Consider the following 14,778-nt stretch of genomic DNA (forward strand, 5'->3'; position numbering starts at 1 on the left):
AAATGCCTTCCGGAAGCCAAGAGACACAGAATCAACCTGGACGCTGGCATCTACTGCCTTCTGAGTCTCGTGGATGAATAAAGCAGGCTGGGTTACGCACAATTGTTTTTGGAACCCATGCTGATTCCTAAAGAGGGGAGTTTTGGTCTACAGAAATGTTATAATATGCAAGCACAAAACATGTTCCAATATTTTACAACAAACCAATTTCAAAGACACAGGCTTGTACTTTCATGGTGCTGTTCAATGACCCATCTTGAAAACGGGAATGACTTGGACTTTTTTTTTGCACTCACTGAGAACAATTTGCCTCTCCAACGATCTGCAGTACACAGCTGCTTGAAGAGGAGCAAATTCTTTAGTGTACTCTACGTAAAATTGTACTGGTATCTCATTGGGTGTAGTGGCCTCCCCTCTGCTGGGTAATTTCACTTGCTTTTCTATCTCGTGGTCATTTATTTCGATATCTGTCACTCTGACATTAATGCGATGATTTATGTGGTGTCACCGCCAGATACCACACTTGCTAGGTGGTAGCCTTTAAATCGGCCGCGGTCCGTTAGTATACATCGGACCCGTGTGTCGCCACTGTCAGTGATTGCAGACCGAGCGCCGCCACACGGCAGGTCTAGAGACTTCCTAGCACTCGCCCCAGTTGTACAGCCGACTTTGCTAGCGATGGTTCACTGACAAATTACGCTCTCATTTGCCGAGACGATAGTTAGCATAGCCTTCAGCTACGTCATCTGCTACGACCTAGCAAGGCGCCATTATCATTTGCTATTTATCTTGTGATGCATGTACCATCAGGCCGATGTTCACCAATTATGGATTAAAGTTAAGTATTCCAGAAGCTACGTACCTTTTTTACTAGACTCAATTCCTTTAACTGTTCCAGACCTCACGCCAGCCTGCGTGAGCTTAAACACGTGCCTTTCGGCTTCCTCTCCTAGTGGCTTGGCTGTCTTGCCAAGTCACAACAGTTTGGTGACGAGGATGGGATTTTGCGTTCGTATTGATAGACTGATTTACTTGTGTAATGGCTTTGCCACCATCTCCAGATGTACTGTCCGAATTTTATCGCTTATAGAATCAGCAGACGCAGGCCTTACTGGATACCCTTGGACAGCTCGTCCAGGGTCAACGTGCAATGCAAAACGATGCGGCAGCCGCCGCTTCACTGCTACCGCAGCCACAACACGCAGTTGCACCACCTTTTCGTCCTTTTGATGCGGCACTGGAAAGCTGGACGGAGTGGTCACGCCAATTTGGATTCCATCTCGCCGCCTACAGAATTCAAGGTAATGAGCGGCAGCCTTTTCTGCTTTCTTGTGTCGGAGTGTCCACCTACCGTGTGATAGCGAAATTGTTTCCCCGACGCGACATAGCAACTCTGTCCTACGAAGAAATTTTGTCTGCTTTAGACGCATATTTCAAAGAATCAGTCAATGTAGTTGCCAAACGGTATACGTTCTTTCGTACAAAACGTACGGCCGGTCAGACTAATAGGGAGTGGGTTGCAACCTTGCAAGGCCTTACTAGGGATTGTGCTTTTGAGTGTGAATGTGGACTTCCTTATTCAGATACTATGGTACGTGATGCAATTGCACAGAACGTTTCTGATGTTCGTATACGGGAACAGATTTTGAAACTAGTCAATCCCTCCCTTCAACAAGTGATGGACATATTGGATCGGCAGGACACGCTTGACTTTGCTCAGGCATCATTTGAAACTTCGCCACCTGTGTGTCACGTTAACCGGCCCGCCGGGCGAGCTGCACGGAACAGTAAACAGTCCTCGCGCCCGGCCGCGGCTAAGCCGCCTGGCTCTCCGCCACGTGTACCGCGCCAGTATGCAAATGCAGTGAAATCATGCCCGCGGTGTGCTACTTGACATTCGTGTGAGAATTGCCCGTCACACCAGGCTATTTTCTTTTTCTGTAATAAACAAGGACATGTTCAAAGTGTGTGCCAGAAAAAGCTCCGATCAGACACTCACAACCATTCCCGGACCTTTGCTTCGTGCCAGAATCGGAATCGAACCAAGGATACTCAGGCTCGTGAACCTTCGCCCATGGAAATTCATCTAGTAAATTCCACTCCGCCCAGTGCTACTCTCTCTACCAATGACTGTGTTCGTCCCACAAAAAGTGTGCGTTGACATCGACGGAAATCCCGTCAAGTCGCAAGTGATTTTGTACTTGTGTCAGTTCACGTTGCACGAGACAGTCGCTCTTGTCGTCAGCAGGACAATAAACTTTTTGTTGATTTGGACATTCACGGTAAAGTGATACTGTTCCAGCTCGATACCGGAGCTGCAGTTTCACTACTCAATCACAACACGTACAAACAGCTGGGCACACCTCCGTTGCGTGCCGCAAATGTTAAGCTAACTACATATTCAGGTCACGGGCTCCCTGTGTTGGGACAGTGCAGCCTTCTTGCAACATACAAGGGACAAACAAAACTTGTGTCATTGTACGTCCTTCGTTCTTCTTCTGCAGTGAACTTGTTTGGTTGCGATTTGTTTCAGTTGTTTAACTTGTCTATAGTCAATCAGGTCCTATCAGTGAACCAGACTGTGCCTTCAGCCAGTGTTTCTCGTCTATGTGAAGAATTTGCAGACATTTTTGCACCGGGCCTCGGTTGCGCTAAGAACTATCAAGCACATTTGGAACTGAAAGTAAACGCGCAACCGAAATTTTTCAGAGCGCGCAATGTTCCCCACGCATTGCGTGATGAGGTCGCAAGAACATTACACGATTTGGAATCGCAAGGTGTAATTGAACGTGTGCAGGCTTCTCTCTGGGCATCACCCTTAGTAATTTTGCAAAAGCCTTCTGGAAAATTGAGATTTTGTGTGGACTTCAAGGCAACAGTGAATCCACAACTAGTGATTGCAACTTTTCCATTACCCCGCCCGGAAGATCTTTTTGACAAACTGTGCCCGGGTAAATATTTTTCGAAGTTGGACCTAGCAGATGCGTACTTGCAAATACTGGTGGACGAAGAATCCCAGCGCATCTTGGTGGTTAACACGCATCTTGGTTTGTACCGATTCAAATGACTGCCATTCGGGTGTGCATCCGCCCCTGCATTGTTTCAGCAATATCTACAAACTGTTTGTGCGTCGGTCCCTACTGCAGCAAACTATCTGGATGATATTGTGATCTCCGGAAAGACAGAAGAAGAACATTTAGCCAATCTCAGAACACTATTTCAGGTCTTGCGACAAAATGGTCTTCGCTTGCGGAAGGACAAATGTGTGTTTTTTGCTCGGGACTTACCATATCTGGGACATGTACTCAATGCCCAAGGCATACATCCGAGTCCAGAGCACCTCCGTGCCATACAAGACTTGCCTTCACCGCAGAATTTGAAGCAGCTACAGAGTGTGCTGGGAAAAATAAATTATTATCATCGCTATGTGCCTCTTCTATTTCAGCTCCGCTTCATCGCTTACGCCGTAAAGGTGTTCCGTTCGTCTGGACGACAGACTGCGAACGCGCCTTTCGCCAGTTGAAATCGGCGTTGCTTTCAAATACTTGCCTTACACCATTCGATCCCCAGAAACCCCTTTTGTTGATGGTGGATGCATCGGAATTCGGGATCGGTGCTGTGCTTGCGCACAAAGATGGCTCGCACGATCGCCCTATTGCCTTTGCGGCCAAATTGCTCTCGTCTGCGCAAAGAAATTATTCACAGATCGAGAAAGAAGCTTTGGCTCTCGTATTTGGTGTTACAATGTTTCATGATTTCTTGTATGGTCGTCACTTTACCATTATCACCGACCACAAACCTTTGACATCGCTTTTTCATCCGACCAAGCCTGTACCTCCACGTACAGCGCAGAAATTCATTCGCTGGTCTATTTTCCTCTCGCAGTACCGCTACGATATCTTGTATAGGTCCACTGCTAAGCATGGAAACGCCGATGCGTTGTCCCGTTTGCCTGTTGCTGCGGATAGAGCATTCGATTCCTCCAAACTTGCTTGCATGTTCATTGATGCGGAAACCGATGACGTGGTCGAATCGTTTCCCATTGATTTTCGTCGTGTAGCTATGGCCACAGCTGTTGACCCTGTCCTTGCTACCGTTCTGCATTTTGTTGCTACGCAATGGCCCTTGTCAAAGTCATGGATCGAGGATCCGTTGGTTCGCCGATTTTTTGCTCACAAGGAGAGACTTTTTGTACGACATGGTGCTTTGCTGTTGCGTTTTGATAATGATCAGTCCAGGGTCGTGGTCCCACGTTTGTTACAGTCCTCTGTCTTACGGCTTCTCCACCAAGGACATTGGGGTATAGTGCGAACGAAACAACTTGCTCATCAGCACTGTACTTGGTTCGGAATCGATGCTGCGATTACGAATATGTGCTCTTCTTGCATGGCGTGTGCCGACCAACAATCCGCACCACCGCAGAAATTCTTTGCATGGCCAAAAGCCACTTCCTCTTGGCAACGCTTACACATAGATTTTGCTGGTCCGTTTTGGAATGCTCGATGGTTGGTTGTGGTAGATTCATTCAGTAATTTTCCTTTTGTTGTCCGCATGTCTTCCACGACGTCATCTGCCACCATCCAAGCGTTATCTGCTATCTTTTGCATTGAAGGTCTTCCACAGACTATTGTTTCCGACAATGGCCCACAATTCATGTCTGCAGAATTTCAGTCATTCTGCAAGGCCAATGGTATTCAACATCTGACGTCCGCGCTGTTTTCGCCACAGTCAAACGGTGCCGCTGAACGATTGGTCAGGACTTTCAAGTCACAGATGTTGAAGTTGAAAGAGTCGCATTCTCAGGAGGACGCCTTATTGCTCTTTTTGTCCACGTATTGCTCTCAGCCCCGAGATGGTCGCTCGCCGGCTGAGTTGCTTCACGGTCGCCCTCATCGAACCTTGATGTCTTTGCTACATCCGCCGCATCAGGTTCCTGTGCAGCGGCAGACACCTGCTTTTGCCCCAGGCGACGTTGTATACTATCGCAACTATCGAGGTTCACGGCGTTGGCTCGCAGGGCACATTCTTCGCTGCCTCGGCCGTGCTATGTATCTGGTTTTGGGGGCCTCTGGTGAGGTGCGTCGGCATCTCAATCAGCTGCGCCTCTGTCGTCGCACGGGTTCTGCCGCTCCCCGTCTGCTTTCAGCGACGGTGCCGTCCGGTCAGCACCCTGGGGACCCATCTACTGGCTCGCCTCATCCCCAGGTGTCCCCGACGCTGCCTTCCATTTTGCCCCATGGCGACGCGCCGCCGCCTGTTCTGCCGCCGGCGACGCCCGCAGTGGACGCTTTGCTGCAACCGCTGGGACCCTCCCTGGGTCACGCGCCGCCGATCACTTCCCGTGACCAGCTGTCCTCCGACATGGAACTCTTGCCCGCTTCGGACCACATGGCGTCTTTGCCTGTCGGGTGCTCCGACCCGATGGAGGTCGACCCTTCGGCCCCTCCTGTCTCTCTACGGGCGCATACACCGCATGTTGGCGTGCACCCTGGACTAGGTTTTCAGGTGTTTCCTGGCTCCCCTCGGACCGAATGGCAGGGTGCGGGTGGCACAGCCTCGCCTGTTGTTAAGCTCCCCACCTCGTCGCATACGTCAACATGGGGTCCTCTCCACAGCGGGCGGAAGCCTTATGCCACAACCGTCCGCCGATTTGCGGGGGGGAGGAATGTGGTGTCACCACCAGATACCACACTTGCTAGGTGGTAGCCTTTAAATCGGCCGCAGTCCGTTAGTATACGTCGGACCCGCATGTCGCCACTGTCAGTGATTGCAGACCGAGCACCGCCACACGGCAGGTCTAAAGACTTCCTAGCACTCGCCGCGACTTTGCTAGCGATGGTTCACTGACAAATTACGCTCTCATTTGCCGAGCGATAGTTAGCATAGCCTTCAGCTACGTCATTTGCTACGACCTAGCAAGGCGCCATTATCATTTGCTATTTATCTTGTGATGCATGTACCATCAGGCCGATGTTCACCAATTATGGATTAAAGTTAAGTATTCCAGAAGCTACGTACCTTTTTTACTAGACTCAATTCCTTTAACTGTTCCAGACCTCACGCCAGCCTGGGTGAGCTTAAATGCGTGCCTTTTGACTTCCTCTCCTAGTGGCTTGGCTGTCTTGCCAAGTCACAACAATTTAAATGAGGAAATACAGCACCACCTACCTCAGTAATTGCCACTGCTCTTTAAACAATATCTGAACTCTCCAACCATCTTCAGCTTCTGAGCTGTTTTGCAATATTTTGATTCTGATTAATTTAGTTCTTGGTATTATGGAAACAAAGCAAAAAAATATATAAGGAGTCAGATTTTCTAAGATTACTCATGGAGAATTTTGTGACTGACTACATACAAAGATAATGAAAATCAAACTTGTTTATTTACAGACTGCTCAACGATTCTGTAAGTTCTAAGCTCCTGTCCCCTCCTTAAAAAGACCCCTATTGCTGTTTGTTATCATTCAATGCCATGCCCTGTCTGTGTGCAAAACCCAAAAAGACACAATAAATTCTTATAGCAAAATATTTAAAACTGTCATGATTGTACTGGAATATTACAAGACTTTTATGATGGTAGTAGACCAAGTTTCGAAACTGGCACTGAGCTTTGGGCACAGTTAATTTTAAGTATGACTGCAAAGTACTAGATGCTGTAGAGATACATATAACTCCAACGTATGAATATTTAATGCTCATCAACAACACAATGTATACTGAAATATATCCATATTTACATACGCACAAAAAAAAAGTTGGAGGTTTTGTTAAGTCTTTCTTCTGTGAAAATTTTATGAGTTTCAAACAAAGTGTCACCCTTTAACAATAGTGTGAATGAATTTTTTGCAGCTAAAGCTAAAAAAAACTAATATAAGTGAAATTAAAAATAAAGTCAACTGCATAAATTCTAAGCACCGCCTGGTGTGAACCCATCACCTGGGAACAATCTGATACACTGCAGAGTGAATTTATGTGGTGGTAGCACATATATTTCATTAAGAGAGAAGCAAAACAGAAGTCACAGTCCAAACATCAAGAAACCTATCATTCAACACATCTATGAAAAGCTTTGTTTTCCATTCAAGTAGTAACGTTGAAGTTACACAGTGTTTCAGTAAGGAACATTTCATCAGCTGTGTCAATGTAGTGCAGACGTCCACCAAACATGAAAACTTGTCTTCAGCAGTACATGCTAGCTAAGTATGGATGACAAATAAATATGCTTGAAAAAATTCTGTTCTTGTTTCACTTTCTCCTTATGGTGTATTAAAACAGTAGTACACAATCTTACCGAAACAATATCAGCTATGCACTTGCTTGTGTTGCCCTTGTCATCCTTGATTGTGATGGGCCGATCTTCCTTAATCCTTTCCAAAGCAGCAGGACAATCAAGCTGAAAATGTAATGGTTATTAATACAGTTAAAAATAACATACAATTACAGAAGTTTGGCTGTAGACAGAATTAAATGGGGGAGAGGGGTGACGGGGGGGACAGGAGGGAGAGGGGGGAAGAGGGGGAGAGGGGGAGAGGGGCAGAGCGGGAGTGTGTGTGTGTGTGTGTGTGTGTGTGTGTGTGTGTGTGTGTGTGTGTGTGTGTGTGGTGTTTTTTGGAAGGGGGGGGGGGCGTAGTGAGCCTCGCCTCCTCATATCTTTCGCATGTTAACGGAAAAGTTTGATTCCATATAAATTGTGGCCAGGCTTGGGTTAATTTTCTACTTAAATTATCCATCTATTTCTTGAAGTGCAGTGTAATGCTGTGTGCGAGTGATTGCCATTTCTAATTATTATCTCTGGCACAGTCTCTTATTTATGTTTCCTCATTTGTTTTTATGTTGTTCTTTTGTTTAATTTTCTAGTAATGGAGTCATGTGAGATACGGTGTGTTTTTATATTGCAGATAACACTCTCGCCGCACTACAAGCACAGGTTGCCGAGCTCACCATGCAAGCAGCTGCATAATGGACCCAGACTACCAGCCGCCGATCTCGTCGTCACCGCTCACCAGGTAAGAGCAGCCGCTCACTCACCTTCGTCAACAAGAATCTGTTGGTATCACCGACGGTATGGTTCCGAGGCGCACAAGCGTAAAATGCCGTGTGAGGAGGGGAAACTCAGCAGGAAGTCAGTGATGACAGCCATTGTAACTGAACATAGCACAAAGTTACAGTATTTGGTAGACAAGGGTGTTGACGTGCAGTCTATCCATCTGCCTGTCTGCCACGTCACAAATGTGATGACTACCACCTTTTCATGGCCGATGGTTCCCCAATAACAACGTATGGTCGTGTCACATTAGTTTTGAACTTGGGCCTGGTGAAGCAAGCTTTTGTCTGGCCTCACACAGACAAAGATTGCAAGCAATACGTGTGACAATGCGTGGCCTGTCAACGGAATAAAGTTAGCCAGCACGTTAGGTCACCTCTTGGCACATTTCTTCATCCAAATCACAGATTTGATCATGTCTACCTGGACCTAGTAGGACCTCTCCCACCATCAGAAGGATACACCTACTGCCTTACAGCCATCGATCATTTTACACGCTGGCTCAAAGAGTTCCCGATCGCCGACATCACCGACGAAACTGTCGCAACTGCATTCTTCAGGGGATGGATCGCCCGTTTCAGAGTGCCGTTACGAATCATAACAGACCAAGGAAGACAGTTTGAGTCAGATTTATTCAAAGCACTCTCTATCCTACTGGGTACAAGGTGCATTATAACTACAGCTTACCACCTGTCAGCAAATGGTTTAACTGAACACATGCACCGCCAACTGAAAGTGTTGCTTCGTTGTCACGACTCACAGCGGGGGACAGAGACTTTGTCCAGTGTCCTCCTGGGTCTCCGTCCATCGCTGAAAGAAGACCTGAATGACAGAACTGCAGAACTTGTTTGTGGCCAGCCGATACGAATTCCCAGCGAGTTCTTTGCTTAAGTGCCAGACAACAGCATTGACATTTCAGAACTTCTACAAAAGCTGTGTACACAAATTCAGCAACTATGCCCCGTTCCTCCAAGGGATCAGCAGACCCATCGCCCATTTGTGTTTGACGAGCTACAGGAATGCCAAATGTCTTCTTACAGCATGACGCAGTACGCAAGCCACCGCAGCCACCCTACAATGGACCCTGTCATGTCATCAGTACGGAGGACAAGACAGTCAATGTCGATGTGATGGGTACACCAACCACCGTCTCTGTCGACAGGCTCAAACCAGCTTTCCGCACTCCCTACACTGGTACGGATGCACCTACACACACTAAGGACATGACCGAAGCACCAGCCACTCCAATGCCTCAACGGACGTCTAAGGCTACCTCTAATGCACCGTCAGCAACCTGTGCATGACTCGTTGTAACCCGGTCCAGACAACATATCCGTTTCAACAGAAAGTACCGTTGGCACTAAGGGGGGAGTGGTGAAGTGCAGTGTAATGCTGTGTACAAGTGATTGCCATTTGTAATTATTATCTCTGGCGTAGTCTCTGACTTATGTTTCCTCATTTGTTTTTATGCTGTTCTGTTGTTTAATTTTCTATTAAAGGAGTCATATATGTTACATTGTGTGTTTATGTTGCAATTAAGTAAATACAAATAGTCCCGCAACATTCTCATCTGAACATATTTCTGAACATATCTGACTGCTGAGAAACTATTTTTCTATTAATATATTTTTATTATTTATACTGATCTATTTTGTACATTGAACTTGTACCATGAAAATCAGTAGTCACAATTATTAACTTAAAAGATGTGAAAACATGTTTACATTAGAGACAATATTTTTGGTCTTCAATTTTTATGAAAGCAAAATTTTTCTTCATTTATAACTTCTATAATTTTACTATTGATAATGAAATCGATTTTATAAAATGACCAGAAGCTTCTATTTTTCACACTGCTGGAAATTGCAACCTTTGTTATTGAGCTTATAAATCTTCACTTAAATAATTATTTTCAGAAAACTATATACCAACTGAAACTGATAAACAGTTCCAAATACAAGAGTCATGTTAATTAGGACTATTTGCTATTTTAGAAAGTACTGGAAGATGGATTTGTAATACACTACTGGAAATTGAAATAAGAACACCGTGAATTCATTGTCCCAGGAAGGGGAAACTTTATTGACACATTCCTGGGGTCAGATACATCACATGATCACACTGACAGAACCACAGGCACATAGACACAGGCAACAGAGCATGCGCAATGTCGGTACTAGTGCAGTGTATATCCACCTTTCGCAGCAATGCAGGCTGCTATTCTCCCATGGAGACGATCGTAGAGATGCTGGATGTAGTCCTGTGGAACGGCTTGCCATGCCATTTCCACCTGGCGCCTCAGTTGGACCAGCATTCGTGCTGGACGTGCAGACCGCGTGAGACGACGCTTCATCCAGTCCCAAACATGCTCAATGGGAGACAGATCCGGAGATCTTGCTGGCCAGGGTAGTTGACTTACACCTTCTAGAGCATGTTGGGTGGCACGGGATACATGTGGACGTGCATTGTCCTGTTGGAACAGCAAGTTCCCTTGCCGGTCTAGGAATGGTAGAACGATGGGTTCGATGACGGTTTGGATGTACCGTGCACTATTCAGTGTCCCCTCGACGATCACCAGTGGTGTACGGCCAGTGTAGGAGATCGCTCCCCACACCATGATGCCGGGTGTTGGCCCTGTGTGCCTCGGTCGTATGCAGTCCTGATTGTGGCGCTCACCTGCACGGCGCCAAACACGCATACGACCATCATTGGCACCAAGGCAGAAGCGACTCTCATCGCTGAAGACGACACGTCTCCATTCGTCCCTCCATTCACGCCTGTCGCGACACCACTGGAGGCGGGCTGCACGATGTTGGGGCGTGAGCGGAAGACGGCCTAACGGTGTGCGGGACCGTAGCCCAGCTTCATGGAGACGGTTGCGAATGGTCCTCGCCGATACCCCAGGAGCAACAGTGTCCCTAATTTGCTGGGAAGTGGCGGTGCGGTCCCCTACGGCACTGCGTAGGATCCTACGGTCTTGGCGTGCATCCGTGCGTCGCTGCGGTCCGGTCCCAGGTCGACGGGCACGTGCACCTTCCGCCGACCACTGGCGACAACATCGATGTACTGTGGAGACCTCACGCCCCACGTGTTGAGCAATTCAGCGGTACGTCCACCCGGCCTCCCGCATGCCCACTATACGCCCTCGCTCAAAGTCCGTCAACTGCACATACGGTTCACGTCCACGCTGTCGCGGCATGCTACCAGTGTTAAAGACTGCGATGGAGCTCCGTATGCCACGGCAAATGGCTGACACTGACGGCGGCGGTGCACAAATGCTGCGCAGCTAGCGCCATTCGACGGCCAACACCGCGGTTCCTGGTGTGTCCGCTGTGCCGTGCGTGTGATCATTGCTTGTACAGCCCTCTCGCAGTGTCCGGAGCAAGTATGGTGGGTCTGACACACCGGTGTCAATGTGTTCTTTTTTCCATTTCCAGGAGTGTATATAATGTATTTTTGGATCCAAGTGTGCCAGAGTTGCTTCAGACACGATAGAGTAGAGTGGGTTTAGTATCTGTTGAGCTTGGTGTATGTTGCAGTCTGATCAACTATGTTCTTTGTATGACTCAAGAAAGTTGCACGAAGTATTTTTGAAAAGTGTCAAATATGTGATGGTAGATTTTTCAAGAACACTCAAACAAAAGAAGAAAATAGTTAAAAGCTACAAAATGTTCCAGCAACTCGTCATTTAAATAAACCCAGGACAATTCTTTTCAATAGTTTATAAAGGAGCCCTGACACTGAGACCAGCTCTGCAAGATGTGCACTATTTATCCACAAATATGATGCGAGTTGCTTTACACATTTATTTTAACATTGTCCAAATTATGACATAATTTGAACAATTTAATAACAAACATTTGAATTTCAAACAATGGAAAATCCAGAATGGAATGAACAATATTATGAGAAGGAAAGTTGCTACTCCCCATATAGAGGAGATGCTGAGTCGCAAATAGGCACAAGAAAAAGATTTTCACAATTATAGCTTTCAGCTGTTAAGGCCTTCGTCAACAACACTTTGTCTGTTGTTGACAAAGGCCTTAACGGCCAAAAGCTATAACTGTGAGATTCTTTTTGTTGTGCCTATCTGCGCCTCAGCATCTCCGCCATATGATGAGTAGCAACTTTCTTTCTCAAAACATTTGAATTTTGGAGACAGAAGGACTTACAAATGGTTGTCAGACTTTGGTGTACAATGCACAGGAAACTATTGATCTGACAGCTTCTGTTATAGAATAGGGACAACTTCGCTATTACTCACAAATTCACTGGGCCCCATAAATTTATTCCTAAAATGTAATTACACAAAAAACAGGACCACAAATCCAATGCTGGCAATTACAAGTTTCACTCAAAACTAGTATGCATGGAACATTAAGACGTTCAGCTTCCTGGAACTCTGAATATGATAAGGAAAAATGTGTAGGAGGAAAGTGGATCACAGATTGTATACAATTCATGCTTTTACTCCCTTCATAAAGATCCTACAATAAGACTATAAGAAGCAGAAAAGGACTACAGATTTTGTCTTTAGAACAGGAAGAAGTTAGCAAACAAAAGCAAGAAGTTTACTCAAGAACTATAGTAACAGGAAAAACGAAAAATAAATTGGAATTTTAAGTTACAGAAGAGGAATGCTGTAATATGAGCAAGAAAGGTATCATATGAGGAGAACTGGTCAAAATATATAAAAAGAAGAAGAAGAAGAAGAAGAAGACAGATATTGTATAACCAGACATTGTTAGGAAAAACAAAACAAGAACATAATACATTTGTTACTAATAGGGAACGAATTAGAACAATAATAGAAACTGAATATTCTCCTGCTGGGTGAAGTGTACAGAGACTATGTTAGTAACTTTAATACTAGACAAGCTGAGATATCATAGCATGAAATGAGATTCAGAAATAAAAGATCAACCATGGTGCTGGTTGTTATAAAAAATAATCAAAGAACAGTGTAACAAAAGAACTATTTATCATTTATCAGCTACAGAAAAGCATTGTAATAATGCAAACAGTCAAAAGCTTGGACAACTGCTAAAAGACTTCAGCCAGCAAATAACTGAATGAATAAGAATGATTTCAACAAAGTACAATCTTTAACCACAAATTTCAACAAATAAAAGGAACTGGACATTTCACTTAGGATTTTTCAAAAGTAAGAATCTACTAACATTTACATCAATATACGTTTGTAAAAGTGTTCAGCCAATTTTAAAATACAAGCAGTGTACTAGTCTAAATAGAGATGTGTACATTTACAATACTGGAGAAGACTATGATTATCATCTGGAAAGACATAACGCAAAAAGTGCAGGCAACAACGCCTATTACAAGGGGATCAAATTTTATAAATGAACTGCCAAAAAATTTGAAAGACTCAAGTGAAAGCTGCTTTGAAATGTTTATCGTTTGTAATTGTTTGCAGAACATTATGACAGGAAGTGTAAAATATGTACACAAATCCTTGTATTTGTTAACAGACAATAAATAAACAAATAAATAAAATCTTATTTTCCACAAATGACTGTTTCTGATTCACACAATCTTTCCGGAACTTACTTTAAAAATTTATCTTTCATTTCTATTCAAATATCTATCGATATTGATTCAAAAGTCTATTGATATTGATCCGAATATCACACATGACCTTAAGTTATTTTATTGCTTTAATTGGCTAAGTTGCAATGTTAGAGACTTGGGTTCGCCTATGAGAGGTTTATTAGCAAACCCATAACACAAACTAGATTTCTACAGTCAATCAATAACTAGAATATCCTTAGGAACAGAAAAAAGCTGATAAACTGAAATAAGCACTCACACGATATTTCCGTACAAATGATTCAATTGTAGGAAACTCATCCCCTTGCACTTGCTTAAAAGCTGCTTTATACTGAACAAGCAACTTTGAACAAGCTGCTGTGTATTCTTTTGGTGTTACACAGTCACGTATATAGGCTTTTTCCAGATGTTGCAAAGTATTTACCACAGCATACAAGTCAGCCATATTATCATACCTGCAAAAATATTTATTACAACAATATAAAACTAATACGGGAAAGAAGAAAATAATATAATATTGTTGAATCATGTAACCTCATTTCATCAACAGATTATATAGAGCCATTCATTTATAATCTCTATTTTGATTAGCTACAAAAGTTTTCCCTGTATCATGAAAAATGTATACAACATGAGAGGAACAAGCTCCATATAAAATGCATTGCTGGTTTAAGCAACAAGAATCTCTCACAGTGATCCAGTGAAAAGAACTAAGTTTTGAATGTGCTTGATTAGACAAATCAGTAGATCCGGATGAAATATAACACATTTTAAAATTTTAAAGGCTCAGAAATGTGATTTTTTATTTCAACCTAACTTAGTGCATTCTTTAGGAGGGTGGGCTGAAAGTACTGCCCCCAAATTTTTTATGTGAAAATTCTTACAGCTTTTTAAACAACACAAATGTTGTTAACATTCTTCATCTTTATTCTTCATGCCAACATACTTGCAGCCCTCTGCCACAACAGGATTCTGAATTCTTGCGTGTAAAATAACGGTGTGTAAGGCAATGATTTCCATGTACAAGAAACAACATGCCGTAATTGAGTTACAAATTTGAGCACCCTCTTCAGCAAGAAAAGGCCAGATCATACACAAACACTGCGATGTCTGCAACAATCCAATGATTTTGGTTCACTGTTATCATTCATTCTCCATACAGTCCT

General features: G+C 44.3%; 1 protein-coding gene across 1 annotated transcript in view; it reads right to left on the reverse strand.

Annotated features, from left to right (window-relative positions):
- The window catches only part of LOC124802846 (vacuolar protein sorting-associated protein 28 homolog), a 63,801-nt gene that overhangs the window by 14,183 nt on the left and 34,840 nt on the right, over positions 1–14,778 (reverse strand). The window contains exons 3-4 of the mRNA XM_047263867.1: positions 13,872–14,067; positions 7,292–7,393 (exon numbers count right to left, since the gene is read on the reverse strand). Coding sequence (XP_047119823.1) covers positions 7,292–7,393; positions 13,872–14,067 — 298 coding nt within the window. The remainder of the gene's footprint in view (positions 1–7,291; positions 7,394–13,871; positions 14,068–14,778) is intronic.

The sequence above is a fragment of the Schistocerca piceifrons genome, chromosome 6 (genome assembly GCF_021461385.2).
Source record: "Schistocerca piceifrons isolate TAMUIC-IGC-003096 chromosome 6, iqSchPice1.1, whole genome shotgun sequence".
In the NCBI taxonomy this organism is placed as follows: Eukaryota; Metazoa; Arthropoda; class Insecta; order Orthoptera; family Acrididae; genus Schistocerca; species Schistocerca piceifrons.